Source organism: Maylandia zebra, linkage group LG3 (assembly GCF_041146795.1).
Source record: "Maylandia zebra isolate NMK-2024a linkage group LG3, Mzebra_GT3a, whole genome shotgun sequence".
Lineage (NCBI taxonomy): Eukaryota > Metazoa > Chordata > Actinopteri > Cichliformes > Cichlidae > Maylandia > Maylandia zebra.
The window spans coordinates 6,874,732-6,898,451 of NC_135169.1; the positions used below are offsets into that span (position 1 = coordinate 6,874,732).

Here is a 23,720-nt window from a genome sequence, read left to right on the forward strand (position 1 = left end):
GGAGTAACGGAATACATGTACCGCCGTTACATATTTAAAATACAAAATATGAGTAACTGTATTCCGTTACAGTTACCGTTTAAAAAGGTGGTATTCAGAATACAGTTACTTTGTTGAAATAAATGGATTACACTGCGGTACTTTCCTGTTTCATTTTGTCGCGGGTCAGGACTGTTTGGGTTTTGTTTGACAGCTACGTTCTGTTGTTCCAGGCGGCAGCGTTACGGTTGCCATGGTTACAGGGCGACGCTCTCTCTCTCTGCGACTGTGTGTTTCCTGGGTGAGAGAGGCCTTTTCGTTGTTGTTGTTGTTGTTGTGCTAAGCTAACAGGCAGAATGCTACAAGCATAGCTCTAAAGAATGTAGCATCATGGGCAGTGTAGTCCGTGTTGCAGGGAGAATGGACTGCCATACACGTTATGGGTCTGTGAGCGCGAGGAGGGAGAAAAAGGGGAGTGGAAAGGTACGAGTTGTCGTCGAGCAAAAACGGGAGCTGGAAGCATGTAAATATAATAATAACCACTGCAGCCAAGAAGAGAGCCTGATGAGCCCAGTTGTAAGTAAGCTATTAAGACTCGACTGTACACCGTGTTCGTGTTTTCCTCCGAAACAATAAGTTCCGTTGGAGCAGCCTTTCAACGCCTCTCTCTGTCTCTCGCAAGCAGAGTTGACCCACGCAACAAAGTAAAGCTATTTTTCGGCTACGAGCCGACAGGGACCCGCCGTATTAGTCAGAGGTCCCTTTACTACAGTTCGGAGCCGCGGACCTTCAGTAATAGTAATAAATCACACAGCAATAGTACATTCACGTTGTTGTAAAAAGCATGATAATATATTAAGTAATCCAAAGTATTCAGAATACGTTACTGTCATTGAGTAATGTAACGGAATACGTTACAGAATACATTTTGGGGCATGTATTCTGTAATCTGTAATGGAATACATTTTAAAAGTAACCTTCCCAACACTGCACATACACTGTAAGTAAACTCATTTAGAGGTGAAAGTTTAATCATCAGCTTGCAACTGCAAAATTGTGTCTGCACAAGTGACAGTGTGCCTTAAGACATGCTGCTGATGTTCTGAGATAAGCGGGCGTCCGGTGGCGACAGGAAGCACCTGCCGCGAAGACAATGTTCTTTTCAAACTGTGTTAAAAGTTGTCAACAGAACATTTGTGGTTTTAACTCATGCATGTATTGTATCGGATGACGTATGAGGGGGCGTCGGTAAACATACCCTGATGTTGTAAAACAATTCCTGTGTAGTTTTGGGGCGGAGATCTACAGCTGATGTTGTGCAGTGCTACATCTCCCCATGCTGTGTGTGTTCATTAAAATCAATTGTTTGACCAAGCTCTTCTGGACCATGGTTGTGTTTACTCCCCTCCTCAATATTAAACCTTAACAACAGTTGTGGAGTAAGTGATAAAAGACCTAACACACACAGAATCTATTTTTTTTAACCATCACAGTTTAACATGATTCTGAAGAAATCATAAATGGTCGTCATTTCCTTTTCCTGGGTTTTACTTTCTTCTCATCTGTCTGCTTGGTTGGATTCATCACCTGTGCATACAGCTCACCATTACTTCAGTAATACTCTGATTACATCAGTAAATACTCTAATTTCTTACTTCATCTCTGGACTCATGCATTTGAAGCTCATTCTGTATCTTACATGAGTTATAAGAGAGCACGAAGACATTTTGTGTGTTTTCTTGTTTCCGACTGTTGAACCAAACCGGGTTGTAAAGCCTGTTGGGTTTCTGTTCTGATAGTTTTACAAGAGTCAAAGAGTCAAAAGTAAATCAAGTGTGTAGCTGATACATGTTCCCTCTCAGTTCTACATCACTGACCTCTAACATAGAGCTGCACTCTGTTCTTCATCAGGATTTTCTCCCTCCTGCTGTAGACGGTGCAGGTGTAGGTGTCTGCGTCCCAGCCTGTGGGGTATTTCAGGGTCAGACTGAGGTCTCCAGTTTTCAGCAGGTCTTCATTCATCTTCGTTCGGTCTCTGTAAACCTGGTGCTGTTCTTCAGGCTGATCACAGTTATCCTCATACACGTGGACCTTCCTGTTTTTTCTGTTCGTCCACTCCACTCTGACGTCTTCAGGCAGGTGAAGTGTGGCTTTACAGGGCAGCTGGACAGACTCCACCCCTGAATTCACCTCCACCTTTGGGACTGAGAGGACAACAAAGCAGCACTGAGCTCATTTTCTCTGACTGAAATTTAACATCAAAGTAGCCTCGTGTTACCCAAAGTTAAGAAGTCAGTGGAAACAAAGATTGAAATAAAATATAAATAAACATTTGAGGATAAATGATACGATAACTTTATTGTCGCCTCAGGGGAATTTGTTGTGGACTCAAGTACTGACACAGAAGCTGCCTTCACAAATACACAACAGAAAAACAAGAAATGATTTTAAAAAATGACTTTAATAATACAATTCTTAAATCACTATAAATGACAGAATGAAAATGAAGAAAGTGTTATTTAATATCTGTTAATAGAAAACAGAAAAGCCTGTGTCTGTTACACTCTTTCAGCTGTTTTTGTTCACATATGATTCATCAGGTAATAATTATCAGTCAAGTTTATCTGATATATGAAAAAGTCATTTAAAGGTTGTTTCCTGTGTGTTGTGAAAGCTGATTGAGACTCTTGTTTGTGTGGGTATCATATGGTAAGTGTGACTTCTGAGCTTACAAGCCAAAGGCCTAAAATGTAAAAACATTAAATTACTTTATTATTTTCAGTTTTTAACCCGTCTAAGCTCTTCGTTTCCTTTGTTTACTTGTGCGTCGTCGAGGGAAAACAAAGAGGGGGAAACGCGAGTTTTGTGCCGAACGCGACAGAGAAACAGCAAGCCACCTCTCCCCAGCATCCTACTTGCGAATCTCCAGTCTCTGGACAACAAACTTGACGAGCTGCGTGCACAGATTAAACACCAACAAGACATCAGGAACTGCTGCGTTCTGGCCTTTACAGAGACATGGCTGGAGCCCAGCGTCCCCGACTGCGCCATCACGCCGGATGGATTCACTGTTTACCGGGGAGACCGAACGAAGGACTCAGGCAAGAAAAGGGGAGGAGGGGTGTGCTTTATGGTTAACTCCTTGTGGGCTAAAGATGTGTGTATCTTAAAAACTTACTGCTCTCAGAGCCTCGAGCTACTGACCATCAAAGTCAGGCCTTTTTCCCTCCCGAGGGAGTTCAGCTCAGTTCTCCTCTCAGCTGTTTACATTCCCCCACATGCTGATAAAGCTAAAGCTATGGACAAACTGTATAACATCATTACTGGACTTGAGAACAAAAATCCAGAAGCTGCTTTTATTGTGCTGGGAGACTTCAACAGAGCCAACATGAAGAAGGTTCTCCCCAAATACTATCAGCACATCTCCTTCCCCACAAGAGGTGATCAAACACTGGACCACTGTTACACTCCATTCAAAGAGTGTTACAAACCCCTCCCCCGCCCAGCTTTTGGTAAAGCAGACCATTGTTCCATACTGCTGCTGCCTGCATACAGACAAAGACTGAAACAGAAAAAACCAGCTTCCAGGGTCATCTACAAACGGGACAGTGAGGCTGAGGAGGTCCTGCAGGACTGCTTTGACACAACTGACTGGCAGATATTTGTGGATGCAGCTGATGGCAACATCAATGAACTCACAGACTCTGTCATTGGATATACTGGAAAGTGCATGGATGATACCATCACAAAAACCACTGTCCGCATATATCCAAATCAGAAACCCTGGGTAAATAAAGACGTTTGTGCGGACCTCTGCCTTTAACTCCGGGGATGCTGATGCATATAAAGCAGCCAGGTACGACCTCCGAAAGTCCATAAAAAAGGCCAGAAAGGACTACAGGGACAAAATGGAGTCCAGCTACCACAGCTTTGACACCAGGCGACTGTGGAATGGACTACGCTGTCAGCTGTGCATCACATTTACATTTTTTAATGAAATTGACCGTTCTGGAGCGCAGAATGGACAAACTTTGGACGAACTGCCCAAAATGTGTTGACAGAGACATTTCAGGGATGTTTTCTGCTCTCCAGATGGATTAATTACATTAAAAATGTTAATGTCATGATGACAGATTAATCTGCGTTAATGCTGACAGCCCTAACCTAAACACTAAAAGAAAGATCGTGTGTGTCCTCATTAGTATAGGTGTTTATGTTGGTGTGTGGGGCTGTAACCCCATGTAACAAGTAGTATAACAAATTACTTTCTTCCCCAGAGTAATTTAGTAATGTACTTCACTACTTTTAAGAAAAGTATTAAGTAATGTGTGATACATGACTTTTCTTGAGTAAAAGCCTGACACTGCTGATGAGTAGACTGAGGACTAAAGCAAGCCTGAAATAGTCTGTCAATAAGCTCTTGTCAATAAAGTTGGGATTGAAAGAGACCAAAGTCCCCCTGGATACCTGTTACTGCAGCTGAGAGAGGGTAAAAGGACTGGACGTTTGTGTTTAGCGAGACACAGAGTGCTAAAACAGAGTTTATCTTTGAATTTCTTTGACAAAAGTAAATCATCTTTAACTCTGAAGACATCATCTGAAGAGTCACTCTGGGGAGTCCAAAGTTACAAATTACAGCAACCACTGCCCAACACTGTGGACCCACTAAACACATTTATGATTTTTGACTTTGACTCTGCTCATTTTTGCCATGTTGGATTTGGAATATGGAGGTAAGTTCATATTCAGGCCTGGATGTGCTCACCATCCTCTGTCTCTTTAAAATGAACTCAGACAGTAAGAGGACGTTGATTGGTTTTTCATCTGAATCATCAAGATTAAAATCTCAATGCTAAATAGATGTTGAATTAACCTTATGATACTAATGAAACCTGACGACTGGAATGGAACAGTCAAACGACTGTTTGATAGTATAAATGACTATTGATCTATTTATAGTTATACTGAAATATGTAGCTGGCAGTAGTACTCGGTGTCACAATCATGGGTCTTTTGACCCAGCGTTTTGAGTTTTAGTTTATGTTCATGTTTATGGTTTATGTTTAAGCCCTTTAGTTTTTCTAAGTTCATTTTTTATCATGCCTAGGTTGTTATAGTTCTTTGTTATTAGATTACCCATGTGTCTTCCAACCCCTGTTAAGTCTCCCTTGCCCTTCATGTGTTTCATGTCTGTGTCTTATGTTGTCAAGTTCAGGTTGTCATGTTTGCGTCTTATGTTTCCTGTTTTATTTTGAAGAGGTCTTGTGTTTCTATGTTCACTGTATTTAGTTTTACTCTTTCCCTGCGAGTTCATTATGTTCATGTGGGTTGTGCTGTTTTGATCTTTATAGTTATAATTTCCCTAGGTTTCATTTATGGTTATCATAGGTTTAGTTCTTGAAATATGGCTTCCCTGTGTTCCATGTTGTGTCTACTGTGCCTTTCTGTACCATGTTTCAGGTTCCTATGTTCTGTCTCCCCAGTTGCTGTTAAGTTTACATGTCAGTGTGTTTCCTGTTTTACTTTGAAGGTCTGTGTCTCATGTCAGTGTTTCTAGTTTTGCTTCCCTTGTCTCGTCCAGTCTGATTACTCCCAGCTGTGCTCTCCGTCTGTGTCTCATTCCCTCGTTATCCCTCAGTGTATTTAAGCCCTGTGTTTCTCTTTGTCTGTTTCATAATCTCCCTCATGGCTGTGTTTCCCTGTGTGTCAGTTTATCCATGTCCCAGTTTAGTTGTGTTATATTTTTCGTTCCATTCTGCAATAAAGCAGCTTTTTGAGTTTAATTCCTGCGTTGTGAGTTTTGCGTAGGGGTGGGCGATAGAAACGATATAAATTTGGCCAACGATAGAGATTTTGAGTATACCGCTCTATCGCGATAGCGCATGTTGATGATATCATCAAGCTGCGCCTGTTTTGGTTGAAAGCATCGCAGTGGCTAAAACCATTATCATCTGTAAATTATGGCGGGCGACAGTCATAGCAAAGAGATGAAGCACTTTTGAAATATGGGGAAAGCCAAAAACTGCGCTTCCTCCACTTCCGTAACATTGATTCATTAATGTTGAATTCTCTCGCAGCTGTTCTATTCCCATGTTGTTGCGGTATATTAATAACTAACCTCGTATTGTGGATGAATAATCTCAGTTGTTCTCCTGACTGAAGTTTGGCCCGTGTATAGCATCCTGCTATGCGATTGCATTTGTCCCTGACCACCAGAATCCCTCACGTTAACTTTTACCGAGTGGAAGAAAAGTTGGCGTACATCCTCCAGCTTCACTGTGCTAATGTCATGCTAACATAGCTGTGTCGGTAGCAATCACGTAGCACAACATTATACACCAGGTAGTCCAACTTCAGTAAACCTGCAAACGCCACTGCTGTTTAGTTTTCTGTCTTCATTTATGTTGGAAGTGGTAGCAGAGCTGTACGTTTTAATTAGTTTCAAAAATCTCTCAGTCAGAACATGGTATGTCATGTTTAGGTGGAAACTAGCGAGCTAACTTCCTGTTAACTTCTAACTCCGTTAAATGTAATAAATTCTGTTTTCATGGATGCCTGGATGTTAAACTTAATTGTTGCACCTGGTAAAGCAGCAACGCTGATGATTTTATTAAAGATGAAAGAATTTAGACCGTTTTTAACTCAGTGTTCGTTTGACTTTGGGACCTGAAGCGGATAGAGTTTTGGACCCAGATTACTCCGCGAAGCTCCTCACTACGGCAGCTGTAATGCTCCGACAATCCATCAAGCAGTGCTGCTTACCAAAGTTGTACTAAAACATTTTTAACAGATTTCTGCACGCCCAAATTGGTTCGAGGTCAGTAAGCACAACCAGAATTCATACATAAGGCACACTCTCGATTTTTGAGAAAATTAAAGAATTTTAAGTGTGCCTTATAGTGTGGAAAACACGTTATAAAGAAGAAAATATATCGTGATATATATCGTTACCGCACGTGCTTCAAATTATATCGCGATATGGATTTTAGGCCATATCGCTCAGCCCTAGTTTTGCGTTTGGGTTCTTCTCCTGCCTGCACACAGCCGAAACATGACACTCGGCCCTGCACTCTGATCTATATTAGGTAAGAATACGTTGATTTACTCGGTATTTGAAGGTTCAATTGAAAAAACCTTAATAGATTTTTTAAACAATGTGGGAGTCAAACAGTTGTGTCTGTCTGGTTGTTTTAAGAGATCACTAAAATATCATAGACTGAAACTGGTTTCCATCATATATAAGTTGGCTAAGTTGTCATTGGCTGAAACAGAAGGAGAGAAGTAATATTTCATAATATTTCATAAAACCTTCATACAAATTTTATCTTTCAGCCATGTTTAGATTATTTTACAGTTCTGCACTTTGTACATAATTTAATTTATGTTTTGTTGAATTTTAAGCTTCTTAAAATATACATTTAGAATGTCTTAAAGCATTCTCAATCATCCAGGAAAGTAAATCTCCAAAAGCTGATTCTGTTCATCTGGACGTAGCGTTTTGTGGGAGAAATGTTTCGTCACTCATCCAGGTGACTTCTTCAGTCTCAGCTGACTGCAGGTTTCCCCAATCTTATAAACAGTACATTTGCATAATGACTGAAACCAGCCCACTGAAGGAACAATGGGCTGGGAGGTCAGTTCCTTAATCATAATTATGCAAATTCTCATGACCATTGATCAACGACCACTGACCAAAACCCACTGATCAAAGACCACAGATCAGTGGCCATGAGTACCATTCACAGAGAGTTGGGGAATGGCTGCAATCACTGTGATCTGTGGTCTTTGATCAGTGGGTTTTGGTCAGTGGTCGTTGATCAATGGTCATGAGAATTTGCATAATTATGATTAAGGAACTGACCTCCCAGCCCATTGTTCCTTCAGTGGGCTGGTTTCAGTCATTATGCAAATCAGTGCGCATGCGCCAACCAGCGTGCAGCCTGTTACAGTCGCTCCTGCTTTTTCTCTTAGTTTAGCTCCGTTTTCTTACGTATTCTTTTTTTTTCTGACTTGTATTTTCCTCCGTTTTCTATCTCTTACTCAATCATGTGGATTGAGAGTTTTTGTTCTTCTGGTGGCCGTGGAACTATTACTTTTATCAAGGAATGGGACCGCGGCACGTCCTACACGCACGGACTGTTTACTCCAGAGATCAGCTGATCACCCTGATGCCGGCCGGCTCGCTGGCCAGGCCCGCAGAAGTACCAGCTGAAATTTGGAGAAAAACACATCGGGGATGCAGAGGTCAAGGACAGAAGAGAAGAAAGAAGGAGACGGTGAGACAGCGGAGGCTCAAAGCGAGGAGGAGGTATAAACCGTGTCTGCTGTCTATCGTAATAGGAAATGTGCGATCGTTATCGAATAAAATCGACGAGCTCTCAGCACTGGTACGGAGTCAGAGGGAATACCGAGAGTGTTTCACTGAATCATGGATGCACCAGGACATTCCCGACAAGAATGCTTCCGTGGAAGGCTTCCACACTGTTCGGGTGGACAGGGACAGCATCGCTAGCAGTAAGCGGAAAGGAGGTGGGCTTGCTGTTTTAGTTAACAACCAGTGGTGTAACCCTGCCAACATAACAATCAAAGAAAGGATTTGTTGCCCGGACACTGAACTGTGTGCTGTTGGACTCAGGCCGTATTATTTACCCAGGGAATTCTCTCACGTCATCTTGGTGGCTGTTTATGTTCCTCCCTCTGCTAACCCCACAACTGCATGTGACACTATCCACTCTGCCATAACTCGGTTACAGACTCAGCACCCGAGTGCCTTTATTGTGATCTCGGGTGACTTCAACCATGTATCACTGGACAATACACTAACAACATTCAGACAATATGTGGACTGTCCCACCAGGGGAGAGAAAACTTTAGACTTACTGTATGCTAACGTCAAGGATGCATACAGCTCCTCCTCCCTCCCCCCACTTGGTAGGTCAGATCATAACCTGATTCACCTCACCCCCCGCTATGTGCCAATTGTGAGGAGGGAACCTGTGACCACCAGGACTGTCAGGAGGTGGTCAGAGGAGGCAATAGCGGAACTACAGGGCTGTTTCGAGGTGACCGACTGGGAAACACTCTGTGAGCCTCACGCCGAGGACATCAATGGGCTTACTGAGTGTATCACAGGCTACATAACTTTCTGCACCGACTCCATTGTTCCAGCTCAGACTGTTCATTGTTACCCAAATAACAAGCCGTGGGTGACTAAGGACATCAAAGCCCTCCTCAACAACAAGAAGAGGGCTTTCAGAGGGGGCAACAAAGAGGAGGTGAGGAAGATCCAGGTGTTACTAAAGGACAAGATCAGAGAGGCTAAGGACAATTACAGGAGGAAGCTGGAGTGGAAACTCCAGCAGAACAGCATGAGAGAGGTGTGGAGGGGCATGAAGACCATCACTGGATTCAGGCCAACCAACAGCAGGGGAGCTGAGGGAGGTGAGAATAGAGCCGACGAGTTGAATCTGTTTTTCAATAGATTCCACACCACAGTGTCTGCTCCCACCCCCACAACCTCACCTGCAGTCAGCCTGGAACCCAGAGCCACACCACTGTGCCAGCCTCTCTCTTCACATGTTGCCTCCTGTGAGATTCCTGACACCCCTCCCCCACCCATCACCTTCACTCAATACCAGGTTGAGATGCAAATGAGGAGACTTCACTCAGGCAAGTCTGCTGGACCAGACGGAGTGAGTCCCCTTGTCCTCAAGACCTGTGCCCCCCAGCTGTGTGGAGTCTTTCATAAACTGTTTATGCTGAGTCTGAGTCTGCAGAGGGTCCCGGTGATGTGGAAGACATCATGCCTCGTCCCTGTACCAAAGACGCCTCGTCCCAGTGGCCCCCAGGATTACAGGCCCGTGGCACTGACCTCCCACATCATGAAGACCCTGGAAAGGCTCATCCTGGACCAGCTGTGACCCATTGTCAGACCACATCTGGATCCCCTTCAGTTCGCTTATCAGCCTCGTCTCGGAACTGAGGACGCCATCATCTACCTGCTCAATCGTGTCTACACCCATCTGGACCAGCCGGCGAGCACTGTGAGGGTCATGTTTTTTGACTTTTCCAGTGCTTTCAACACCATCAGGCCGACCCTCCTGGGTGATAAGTTAGCAGCGATGCAGGTGGATGCTTCTCTGGTGTCCTGGATTGTTGATTACCTGACAGGAAGACCACAATATGTACGTCTCCCACAGTGTGTGTCTGACAAGGTGATCAGCAACACAGGGGCACCACAGGGGACTGTCCTCTCCCCCTTCCTCTTCACCCTCTACACCACAGACTTCAGCCACTGCACGGAGACCTCCATCTTCAGAAGTTTTCTGATGACTCTGCGGTGGTTGGATGCATCAGCAGGGATGATGAGACAGAGTACCGGGCTGTGGTCGACTCCTTTGTCACGTGGTGTGAGCAGAATCATCTGCAGCTCAACGTGGCAAAGACCAAGGAACTGATCGTGGACTTCAGGAAGACCAGGAAACACTTGACCCCTGTTTCAATCCAGGGGGTCAGTGTTGACATTGTGGAGGACTATAAATACCTTGGAGTACACATTGACAATAAACTGGACTGGGCTAAAAACACCACAGCACTTTACAGGAAGGGCCAGAGTCGTCTCTATTTTTTGAGGCGACTGAGGTCCTTCAACATCTGCCAGAAAATGCTGAGGATTTTCTATGAGTCTGTTGTTTAGAACATTTGTAATGTAGAGCCAGCACCGCTAATTTGTTGTTCTCTGGATTGTTAATAAGCAAGTTCTGCATAAATAGTAATTAATGCTTATTTAAAGTGGGAGTGGTGTGTAACTGCATAATACACAGTGGGTAACTGTAAACTTCTGTATTCTTATACACACCTGACAGGTCAGCTGGCAGACGGATTCTAGTAGTGGTTAAATGGTTTGTAATAAAGCAGCAGGTCTTTTAATTGTATCACAGGGTGAATTTGTGAAGGTGACATTTTACTGGTCTTTATAGTAAAAGTCTGGGGAATAATGTTTAAGTTATTAGTTTGTGTGTACTTGATTTACATGTCAATCTTTTCTTGTCTTATTTCAGATTCCAATAAAACACATCCTTTCCATAATGTAAAAAGATAAAAACTCTAAGTTTTTATCCAAGTCTTTAAATTCTCCTTGTTAAAAATACTATTCCATGCTCTCAGATTGGGATTTATTTGGTAGTTACCTGTATAACTAATTAATCTAATAATTAATATCTAATTAAAGAAGTTCAACAGGCTACTAGTAAAGTGTCTACATGTATCACTTTGATTTGTTGCCGACTTGCCTTTTATGTGCTTTTTACTGCACTGAAAATGAGTAAAAAGCAAATGTCCAAAACTCTGAAAGACCTTCAGAAACACATCTGGCTCCTTGGAAGTAAAATGCACAGAAATAAGGTGAAGCTCAAGACTTTTGCACAGTACTGTATGCCTAAATGGGATGAGCCTCTGTCATGTGATTGGTTGATTTAATATTTTTATCACTGAGACATTAAAAATGTACCTAATAAAATGACCATAGAGAGTAACAACAAAAAAAACATACCAACAAAGTATTAAAACACCCAAACTGGCTTGAATATTTAGAGCCTGCAGTGGAGCGGCTCATGGTAACTGGATGCACACAGAGTTGGTCTGTAGCTGCTGTGTGAGGTGCTGATACCTTTGCCTGGTGGCTGAGCATTTCCCCCTCTGTTGTTGCTTTGTTAGCCTTGCAGTGTTTAAGGTGCTACAGTATCTGTGACAGGGTTCAGGGGGCTACAAAGAACCCCCTTCAATATGAACCACATTAGTTTGTGCTTCTAACTGTATCACAAACTCTCCACTGCTGGAGTTGATGCCTTAAAGCAGAGCATGAGGATGTTGACAGATGATAACATCCTTATTATCTGAGAGATGCAGGGAAATGCTTCAGACGCTGCCTGTTTGCTCAGGCCGCATGTTTGTTCCTGCCGACGAGCAGACCGTGGAATAAAATCCACAGTGAACAAAGTGAGGCAGCAGTTTGCTGATTTCTGCCTTCTGTTAAATTGTGGGACTCCAACACGTTAGTCTGTGGCCCAGCTCATAATTAAGGCTTTCATAATTATCAGCTTAGCAGTTTGTCGGCTTTCTCGCTGACAAAGTCTTTTGGAGTTTATTCTTATTTGAGTTTCCTTCACCCGAGCAGCACAGAAATGGCTCTGCTACACTCCACATCAGATTGGGTGGAGCAAGACACCAGTTAGTCATCCATCCAGCAGCAAACTAAAAGCAATGAACTTAAAATAAATTTTAAAAAGGTTAAATTTAATAAATAAATAAACAGTTTTCTTGATTAACTTAGAGATGTCTGACATTTTTATATTAGATAAAGCCTAATGTTTAATAATATGGGTATACAGATGATTCATTCTAACACAATATTTATCCTGTTTTTAGATAAAACACATATTTTTTTCACAGCTTTAGGTACTGATTATAAAAATTATTAGCAGGAATGGACCCAAACAGCAAGACTTGGAAGCAGAAGTGGGGTTTCAGCTTCATAGCTGGATTTACAGAATAACAACGTAACTAAGAAGGCACTGGGAACTTAACTGGTAAACATCAAACAGCTGGGACCCTAACACAGCTGGAGAGATGACAAAGAACAGTGGGAGACACAGACAATATAAACAGCAAGGGAGAGAGGACACGCCCGGGAAACGTTGCTGGAAATAATCATCAAATAAGCGATGAGACAGGGGAAACAAAACTGAACAAGACGCACACAAGAAGAGTGACTATCACAATAAAACAGGAAACAGATGGACCTGACACAGGAAGACATGAGAAACAAGCACAGATGAGACTGACTACACAGAAGGAAGACAGAGAGGAGACAGAGAAAAGATTAAGGAGACAAGAATGAAGACAGACAGCGAGAGAAGGAGACACAATGAGAGAAAGAGGGCGAGGGAGAAAGATACTGGACACGAAAAGGAACTGGCTTTAACTAAGCGTGGAACTTAGTACAAGGCAAACTCGGAACCATCTGGATTTAACAGACTCAAAAAAAAAAATAGATTGTCTTAAAGCTCATTCTAGAAATAACTAACAGTTCCAGGCAAACACAAAATACAGCATCACTGACCCGGGACCATGACACTTAAATCCTCATGTGGGGCGAGACTTAAACCTAAAAGGTGAGCTTTTGTCATGAAGGCCAATTTGGACCAACCGGCCAGATAAGATAACACTCGCAGAATCACAGACTTTGTTTAAAACTGTTCTTAAAATACATTTATACATATCACAAACATATTTATTCATGTGATTCTATTACATGTGAGGTTTTATTTCCTGCTAATCATTTTTCTTTTGTGTGTATTTGTGTATTTAATATCTGGCTTTCTGTTTGACCCTTTGAGTCTGGTGCTTTAGCTTCTCTGTTATAAAACTGTGTAAACTCTGTTCATTTAGTTAAACTTCGTATGCAGACAGCATGTGGAAACAGATTTTGTTTCCTTCATCTATCTCAGTGGAGCTGCTCAGTCACCTGCAGAGCAGACTGTGTTGTAGTGGACAGTTCCAATGTGGGAATGTAAGAAACTGTTAACTGGGCTAGAAGGACATGCAGGTGAAACACACACACACAGACACACAACATACCTTTCTTCAGTAACTTCCATAAATACACTCCAAGTGCCACAGTAGCAGCAATAATCATGACAGCCAGGAGAACCCAGGCCTCAGCAGGAAAGATATACGGCTCTGTAAGAGACCAACAACAGAACGAGGTTTACATGATTATTCTGATCCAAAGTGAATAATCACTGAGTTCCAACATGTCTGCTGCTCATCAGGTTAAACAGCAAAGTCTACAGGAGTCATCGGCTACGTACCACAGGCCTTCAAGCTGGCTGTAGTTAAACCTTTACTTAAAAGCCAACTCTTGAGATTGATTACAGGCCAATCTCCAACCTTCCTTTCATCTCAAACATCCTTGAAAGAGAAGTTGTCAAACAGCTAACAGACCATCTGCAGAGGTTTATTTGAAGAGTTTCAGTCAGGTTTCAGAGCTCAGCACAGAAACAGCTTTAGTGAAGGTTACAAATGATCTCCTTCATTACACATATTAAACAAATATGTACGACTGCTTTCTTTCTGGTCACTTTCTCTAAAATTAGAAACATGAAAATATTATCAGTTGATCCAGAACTCGGAGTACTGACAGGAACTGGGAGGACAGATCATGTCTCATCCTGAATAATGAGACTGAACAGAGGACGAGCTATGCTAATAAACAGACACATGCTGATCGGTCAGTATAAATCGCAGGCATGAAGTGATCGAGCCACCACTCGCTGTGGGCTGAGAGCTGGTTTAAGTTTATTTAGGCAGCAGGTTCTTTGTATAACAAGCAGACTGCAGAAAAGGCCTCAGGAGGTTTCCACAGGTCAGTGTCACTGTCAGTGCTGGATGGATGGGAACGTTTATCATAATAACTGTGCACGTGTAATATTAATACACATAATAATACAATAATGGTGTGGATTAAACGTGGAATCCAAGCAAGGAGTTGAATCTTTGGTATAAATTAAGAGCTTTTCTATTTTACAAAGTTACTCGTCAAATGAAAATATTACTTTTAATGTTGGACAAACTAATATGATAAAAAATAATATAGTTAAGTTTTCGAGTGTGCTGCTGACCTTTGACCTGCAGCTGAACATCTGTCAGTCTGGGTTCTTCTCCCCTCACTCTGATGGTGCAGGTGTAGTTGCTGCTGTCAAAGATGTGGGGTTTCCTCAGAGTGAGGCTGAAGTCTCCAGTCTGCAGAGCGTCAGTCTTCATGGATGTTCGGTCTCTGTAACGCTGGTTTTGATCTGTCAGCTCGTCCTCTTCCTGCTGACGCTGGTGGACGGTTGGAGGATTGAGGTCGTAGCGGCTCCACACCACTGTGGAGGGTCCAGACACAAACGGGATGTGACAGGGCAGCAGGGCTGACTCCGCCCCATCGTACACCTGCAGAGTGAGGACTTGGTGGGACACTGTGAGGACACAGAGACACACACATGAATCAGCTGTCTGTGTGACCTGTAGGTCACGTGACCACCTGAGATTAGAAACTAGTTCTACAAGATTGTGTCTGTGTAAGAGTCACGAGGTAATGCTGCATTAATCATGACTCCAGAAAGAGGTTTTTCAGGACTTGCTGGTTTAAAGTGTTAAAGGCTGATAATCCTGTGTTTCCTGTGGGTGAGCTGCTGTCTTTAGTGCCTCTCTGTAGGTCAGACCTTTCACTGCTGTTCACACCTGAAGGCTGAGTGGACCTCCTGGGTTAGTTTTCAGGAGTGTGTGGGCACATTTATGAGTCTCTCAGTTCTGTAGATTAAACAGCAGCTGATCCGACTGCTCACACTTTGGTCTTAGCATCTGACATATATACAGCTACAGCACAGCTGTTTATAAAGCACATATGCATGTGCATTGTTCTTGTCCCTGCAGAAGTCTGTTAGTGTGATAACCTCTGACTTCTGACCTTTTATAGTTTCAGTAGGTTTTTGGGGTGTGTTGCTGACCTTTGACCTGCAGGTCTACTGTACTCAGTGTCCGTGTGTTTCCAAATGCAGTGATGGTGCAGGTGTAGTTGCCGCTGTCAGAGGTGATGGGGTTCCTCAGAGTGAGGCTGAAGTCTCCGGTCCTCAGAGAGTCCGTCTTCATGGACGTTCGTCTCCTGTAACGCTGGTTTTGGGCTCTCAGTTCATCTCCTGCATCATTACGCTCATGGACGATTGGAGGATCGAGGTCATGGCGAGTCCACACCAGAGTGGGGTCAAAAGGTACAGAAGTGTCCTTGCAAGTCAGCAGGACAGACTCCACCCCCTCATACACCTCCAGAGCCGAGGCATGCTGGGAAACTGAGGACACAGAGACAGAAACATGAACATGCTGTGAGTGTAAACCTGAACTCTGCATCAGTTCACTCAGAGTCACACGAATCTGTGCAGATATAAAACATCAGCTACCTGAAGTCCTCAAATATAAATGAGATCCTCTGTTCTTAGATGTTATTGGACCTGAACTGAAAACATTACAGAGGACAGAATAAACCCAGCCCACACTGTCACGCTCTTTTACATCAGTTTGTTGCTGCTCTCTGTGGTCACACATAAAACCGTCTCTGTGGGCGATCTGAAGCCTGTCAGTGTTCAGATACAGTCAGCTGTGGTTACTCTGGATGAACTGGTCCTTTAAACAGACCAGAGGCAGAGAAAACAGCGTGTATCTGACAGGAAGTTTAACCACACAGTAATTCATGGATACATCATACATGGCCCATATAATGACTTGAAGAAATATAATGCATTTTGGACATTAGAGTTACTATTTTTGTTTTTGAGGATTTGTTTGTTGTTGAGTGTAATGTTAAAACAAGTTCTTGAAAAAGCAAAAAAATGTTAAATATGAAGGCGATATGAGCTGAGAGCACAAACGTGCTGAGGGACTGGCTGTGTTAGTTCAGTGAGAGCGCCAAAAACTAACGTGTCCACTCATGTCTGCATTTGGATTTTGTTAAATATGAACAAAGCAGAAGCAGGAGTGCTGCTACGTGTCTGATTAGAAAGAGAGGACCAATTTGTTCATTTGGTAATGAAAGTATGCTGTCCTCGCCTGGAGTTTCCTCCAGCTTTCCAGCTAGACAGCGAGATAACGATGCTTCAGACTTATTTCCCTTTTTTGTGCTGATTTATTGAAGAATGTCCTCTGACCATTGCCTTCTCTTTGACCATCGTAAAACTGAAAACATACTAAATGTTGTATTAGCACTAACATCGCAAACTAGCTTGTTACATGCTTATTGCAAGCTAAAGGGATAAAACGTTCATACTCAAACGTACAAATTATCACACCAACTTTAAGCAAAACAAAGAGACAATTATTATTTTATCATCACTCATACTTACGGACAAATCTCGTCCAAAGCAACAACATTTTAAGGTCCCTGTCAGCTTAAAACAATAATACTTTGGCATTACATTCAGCTTTTTTCTTTTTCGGAAAGCAATCCGAACAATACTACAAAGCAGCCACTAGAGGGAGCTCTGGGGCAGTTTACAAACTGTATAATCCAGCGTAATTTATAAAAGGCAGAACAGAAAGGCTCATCACTGAGTTTCATAATGACACCCGGTTACGCCAATCGGAGGTCACTAAAATCAATATTGAATCGGTGTGCAACTTTGCTAAAACAATGTCAGACTCTGTAGTTTTCTCTGGTCCCCTCCCCAATCAGACCAGGAGTGACATGTTTAGCTGCATGTTCTCCTTAAATTGCTTAATACTTAATACTTATTTTCCACCCTGATTTACGAATAAATTCTTTACAAATCCTACCATGTGGATTCATGGATTTTTTTTTTTTCACATTCTGTCTCTCACAGTTGAAGTGTACCTCTGGTGCAAATTACTGACCTCTGTCATCATTTTAGGTGGGGGAACTTGCACAATCGGTGGCTGACTAAATACTTTTTTGCCCCACTGTATTTACAATAATTGATTACACAGCAGTGGGGAGCAGACTTTATCACAGTAGCTACAACTGTAGCTGCCTCCACCAGTGTATGAATGTGAGAGTGAATGAATAGTGGTAAAGCGCTTTGGGTGCCTTGAAAAGCACTATATAAATCCAATCCATTATTATTATTATTAGTAGTAGATGTTTTTCTGAAAGCGCTGTAACTAAGTTTAAGAATATAATCCACCCACTGTTATCATCTCCAATGCCCTGTACCAACACAGAGCAGAGCAGCTATCTGAACGCTACCCCAACAGAGGTCAATTATCTTGTTAATAATTTTACCTCCTCACTACGTACGACTCTGGATACTGTAGCTCCTGTGAAAACTAAGGTCTCTAATCAGAAGTACCTGACTCCGTGGTATAATTCTCAAACACGTACCCTAAAGCAGATGACTTGTAAGCTGGAGAGGAAATGGCATGTCACAAATTTAGAGGATCATCGTTTAGCCTGGAGAAATAGTTTGCTGCTTTATAAGAAAGCCCTCCGCAAAGCCAGAACATCTTACTATTCGTCACTGATTGAAGAAAATAAGAACAACCCCAGGTTTCTCTTCAGCACAAAAAGTCAGCGCCAACCATCCCGTTAACTAGTAATGACTTCATGAACTTCTTCACAAATAAAATTTTTATCATTAGAGAAAAAATTACCAGTAATCATCCCACAGATGTAATATTATCTACAGCTACTCTTAGTACCATTGATGTTAAGTTAAGGCTCTTTTTCTCCAATTGATCTTTCTGAGTTAACTTCAATAATTACTTCCTCCAAACCATCAACGGGTCTTTTAGACCCCATTCCTACAAAACTGCTCAAAGAAGTCCTGCCATTAATTCATTCTTCGATCTTAAATATGATCAACCTATCTCTAATAATCGGCTATGTACCACAGGCCTTCAAGCTGGCTGTAGTTAAACCTTTACTCAAAAAGCATCTCTAGACCCAGCAGTCTTAGCTAATTATAGGCCAATCTCCAACCTTCCTTTCATATCAAAAATCCTTGAAAGAGTAGTTGTCAAACAGCTAACAGATCATCTGCAGAGGAATGGTTTATTTGAAGAGTTTCAGTCAGGTTTCAGAGCTCAGCACAGCACAGAAACAGCTTTAGTGAAGGTTACAAATGATCTTCTTATGGCCTCTGACAGTGGACTCATCTCTGTGCTTGTCCTGCTAGACCTTAGTGCAGCATTTGATACTGTCAACCATAATATCCTATTAGAGCGATTAGAACATGCTGTAGGTATTACAGGTACTGCACTGCAGTGGTTTGTATCATATCTATCTAATAGACTCCAATTTGTGCATGTAAATGGAGAGTCCTCTTCACACACTGAGGTTAATTATGGAGTTCCACAGGGTTCAGTGCTAGGACCAATTCTGTTTACATTATACATGCTTCCCCTAGGCAGTATCATTAGAAGACATAGCATACATTTACACTGCTATGCAGATGACACCCAGCTCTATCTGTCCATGAAGCCAGATAACACACACCAATTAGTTAAACTGCAGGAATGTCTTAAAGACAAAAAGACCTGGATGGCCGCTAACTTTCTGCTTCTTAATTCAGATCAAACTGAGGTTAGTCAAAGGAGCTTGCAAAGAAAAGCGTCTGGACTTCTTTAAGTTGCTTGAAGACGTTTCACCTCTCATCCGAGAAGCTTCTTCAGTTCTAAGGTCAAATGGTGGAGAGTCCCAGATATAAACCTAGTGGGAGTTTCCCCCCACAGAGGGACAAAAGGACCCCCTGATGATCCCCTAATCGCCTGAGCCAAGGTGTGAAACTGGGTGTGGGTCCTAATCAGCCAGAGTTTCGGGTGAGCTCATTGTGAAACCTGGCCCCACCTTATCATGTGAATTCCTGAGGTCAGAGTGGGCGTTAAGGCGTCTGGGGAGGGAACTCAAAACTGGATTATAGATGGCAGACAGTTGGTGTCGTAAACCCCCGCCTCTGTTCAAAGATGGTCGCTCACAGTGGACATAGATGGCTTCTTTCACTCCTCTTTCAAACCATCTGTCCTCTCTGTCCAAAATGTGATGTGACTGATGACCTGACTGTGCCGTCGGTTGGACAAGCTACACTCTGCCTTTACGTCTTTGTGTGGAATCCGTTTACCGGCTCTCCTTTACTGTTTTAGCTATTTGGTGGTTATTGAAATAGTTTTGTGAGCTTTAACCTGAGATTCTGGCGTTTCAGGCAAAAAACATTTATACTTAAAAATCAATTAAGAATTGAATGAATTTAATATCACGTTATCCAGAATAGATCTAGACTCTCTTTTTTTTAATCGATAAATCGATCATCAAAACACACCCCTAGTGAGCATTTCCATCTTTATATACAGGCTATGGTAGAATGAAAATTTTGCGTTATTCAAGCGAAAATTGGTTTTAAATGGAAAATTAATATTTTAAACTCACCGACGCATCCACTTCTAAGTGCTTCTAAACGGAACTTTTCACAGTCAATCATCAGTTTGGCCAGGAGGTCTTCTCACCTGGAATAAAACCCTGGGATTGTTCATCTTTCTCCCAGTTCCCGTCAGCTCTTCTGCTTTGTGTTTTTATATCTCTGCTGGACATATTTCTGATGTTTCACCTTCAAAGCAGCGAGGACAGATTTCCATGTACATATTGAAATGATCTAAGAGTCCCCGAGATCAGGGCTATGAGGGCAGAGACAGCTAAGAAGCTGCTGCTGACTTTGAGTTTAGACGCTGAGATGGATGCAGGTTTGTGAGCAGGAAACAGAAGCAGGGATGGAAGATAAGATCCTCGTGACCACAGACAAGAAAATCAAGCATTTCAACATCATTCAGAGAGATGCCAGAGAACAGAACACGCTCAGATCACTGCAGAGTTTCACCTGCAGAGGAAAATGTTTGGTGTCCACCAAAGAGGTTTTGGCCTCCATCAAAGGAAAATCAGCAGGACTGTGATGTTACAGCATTTTTATAAGTGCACTTTCATTTAAGCTTAAATACATTTGAGTTTGTCAAACGGCCAAAATAACAGGAACACAACCAGACTGGTGTAAATTCAGCTCACACAGACTCTTTGTGTTCACTACATGCAGACCAGCTGTGCTCATATGTGCAGTTAAAGCTCATTTACAGGCAGGAATATCCTGCTATGTCCCTGTTAGGACCTGCTGCTTTGACTGCTCACCACTCAAACAGCTTCATGACATCAGCAGTAAGAGCAGATGTGGATCCACAGCAAACATGTATGTTGGTCACAATCAATGAAAGAAGCTCAGAAAGAATCCAGAGATTTGAAAGTTGCTGCTTTGGATTGTTAGTTTGATCTGAATCCAGTGTTTGATGGAAATCTCCTCCTGCTGCACTTCAACACATTAAAGAGAGAGAGATGAAAGAAAAGCTGATGATGAGAGCAGAGAGAGGAAGGTGTACTTACCGTGCAGGAGGATCACAAACACCACAAACATCTTCATGTTCCTGTCAAACTCAGAGACTCTTTAAAAGCCCTTCAGGACATCAGCTCACAGCAGCTTCACTTTCCTCTGCTGATCATCTACTGACACTCTCACACTGCTTCACTGTCACAGCTCAGAGTTCAGCTTCACACTTTGTTAAAGCACATCTGTGGAATGAAGTCCGGCCGGCCACAGATCACTTCTGAGGAAAGAGGAGGACGTCGGCTTTCCTCGTAGTTTCACACCCGAGCGCTCAGGTTGGAGGCGGCTGCTGCGGCCTCACCCTGACACGCACAAAGCTCCGCCTCCAGTCCTGACGCTGAAACATCCACTGTAGCTACAACGATGCAGATGTGACCCTCAGCAGCTGGATTTCCTCTCCATAGATGTGTTTCCATGCAGATCATGGACATAAAGCAGCTCCAGGATGAAGAGTGTGAAAGAACTTCTTCCACTACAGTATTCATTACAGCACTGTGGCACTCCACAAACCCTCACACTGTCTCAATCCCTGTTTCCAGTTTGACTGAGAGAAGGCCTGAAGCTCAGCCAATCACAGGACAGGAAGTGATCAGCTGACACAGTGATTTGAAGCCGTCAGGGTGAGGCTGCTTCATGCAGGTGTGAAACTATGAGGAAGCTGAACGCTTCCTCTTTCCTCAGCAGTGATCTGTGGCAGTCTGCCATCATGTTTGGCTGCTCACACTAAGGCTACGTCCACACCTACTTTGGAAAACTGAGATTTTCTGTTTTGTTTTTAAAGAAAATCTCGCCAAAAACGCAGTCAAACACGGTCAAGAACATGTCAAATCCACGCCGTGTAGAAATGTTGGCCAATCAGGAGTCTAGAAGCCTGGGAGGGAAAGAATGAGCAGGTTTGATGCAAACCTGAAGTACTTCTGAAAAGTGTTTGTGTTTTTAAGTGCCTTCATCAAATGTTAATGACCAAAATCAGTACTCTGGCTGCTGTAGACTCACAACTTAGGAATGAACAAATGCATACAACATGCATAAATTTAAATTAAATACAAATTAAATTCATTAAAAACCGACAACGACGTGGCGTCTGGATTTAGGTTGTGAGAGCGTCTGTGTTGACTCTGTTCACTCTGACGTCTTTGTAAATGGAGGGACAGTAACTGTGTGTGTACATGTACGTGTGTAAAACTGCAGATAGATTAACAGCAACAGTATTTTGTGTTTATCCACCATTGTAGAAATTCATCTCATGTAAACAGTAACGTGGCGCACAGCGGCACGTCAAAAAAGGCGCACACCTTTGACGTTGCGTGACTAAATCTCTGTTTTCCTCGTCAACACGTAAAAGCAAAAACTGAGTTTTAAAAATCTCAGTTTTCAGTGATCGAAAACGGCGTTTACGTGTGGACGAAAGGTGCAAAAGCATAGAAAAGTAGCAGTAAGTAAGTAAGTAAGTAAATTAATATTTAGTATTTACTGTCATATTCCCATATATCATTGTGATGTTGTTTATTCTATTACTCTTGTTCTCTTCTGCTTGTTTTCCTTTTTCTTTCTCAGCAGGTGACCTTTTTTTTTCTGCTCATTCTGTTGGTTTTTGTCTTTTGCCCTTCTCCCCCGTCCCTCTTCTCAGCTGTTTCTCTTTCCCTCTTTCTTTCTCCCCTTCTTTCCCCCAGTCAAGTCTGTCCCGTATTCAGTAAGTGAAAATAAAATAAACAATAAAAGGTGAATCAAATGGACCATTATGGCAAGGCTGGGATGGTCAGTTTGGTAAAGTAAATCCGTTGGGCATCTTTCTTTGCCTTTAGACAATAATTCTGATGCAAAAAAGCCAAACGGGACAGGCAAAAAAAAGAAAAAAAAGAAAAAAGAAAAGTAGCAGTAAGTACTTAAGTACAATTTTCAGGTATCTGTACTTTACCTGAGTAGTTTTTTTTCTAACTACTTTTTACTCCCTACAATTTTAAACACATATCTGAACTTTCTACTTCTTACATGTGTTGTGATTTTCCCAAGTGCATCATTACTGCTTTTGCTATAATGGTCATATTTTATTAGAAATGTATTCGAATTTTTTATTTTGAGTTATTACAATCAGAACAGAAAAGAGCGTCTGAAGAAAAGAAAAAGAAAGAAATTGGTGAGGAAGTTTACAGAAGGAGAGGGAGAGAAAAACACTGAGGATCTGCTCCAAACCTGCCTAAAAAAAAAAAAAAACCCAAGCAGGGGCCTGACAGAGCCAGGGGGGCCAGGCCCCACCAAGCAGCCATTAGCCAGAACACACCCGAGCACCAAGAACCACCAACTCACCAGAGGATGGGGGCACCAGCCACAGACAGAGAGTGTGGTGGGGGAAATAGTGTCAGTTTTGATAGTTTATTAGAGATTTCCATCATGAATTCATTGTGGAAACTGAGCACAAGTTAAAGACCAAACACAACTAAATGACGTGTTTATCATCCAAATACAGTGTTGGGGAGTAACGGAATACATGTACCGCCGTTACGTATTTAAAATACAAAATATGAGTAACTGTATTCCGTTACAGTTACCGTTTAAAAAGGTGGTATTCAGAATACAGTTACTTTGTTGAAATAAATGGATTACACTGCGGTACTTTCCTGTTTCATATTGTCGCGGGTCAGGACTGTTTGGGTTTTGTTTGACAGCTACGTTCTGTTGTTCCAGGCGGCAGCGCTACGGTTGCCATGGTTACAGGGCGACGCTCTCTCTCTCTCTCTGCGACTGTGTGTTTCCTGGGTGAGAGAGGCCTTT

General features: G+C 42.4%; 1 protein-coding gene across 1 annotated transcript in view; it reads right to left on the bottom strand.

The window, feature by feature from the left end:
- The window catches only part of LOC143412407 (uncharacterized), a 97,456-nt gene that overhangs the window by 21,490 nt on the left and 52,246 nt on the right, over positions 1-23,720 (bottom strand). Inside the window, exons 2-5 of the mRNA XM_076882093.1 lie at positions 15,531-15,869; positions 14,661-14,999; positions 13,618-13,719; positions 1,857-2,183 (exon numbers count right to left, since the gene is read on the bottom strand). Of these exons, the coding sequence (XP_076738208.1) occupies positions 1,857-2,183; positions 13,618-13,719; positions 14,661-14,999; positions 15,531-15,869 (1,107 nt within the window). The remainder of the gene's footprint in view (positions 1-1,856; positions 2,184-13,617; positions 13,720-14,660; positions 15,000-15,530; positions 15,870-23,720) is intronic.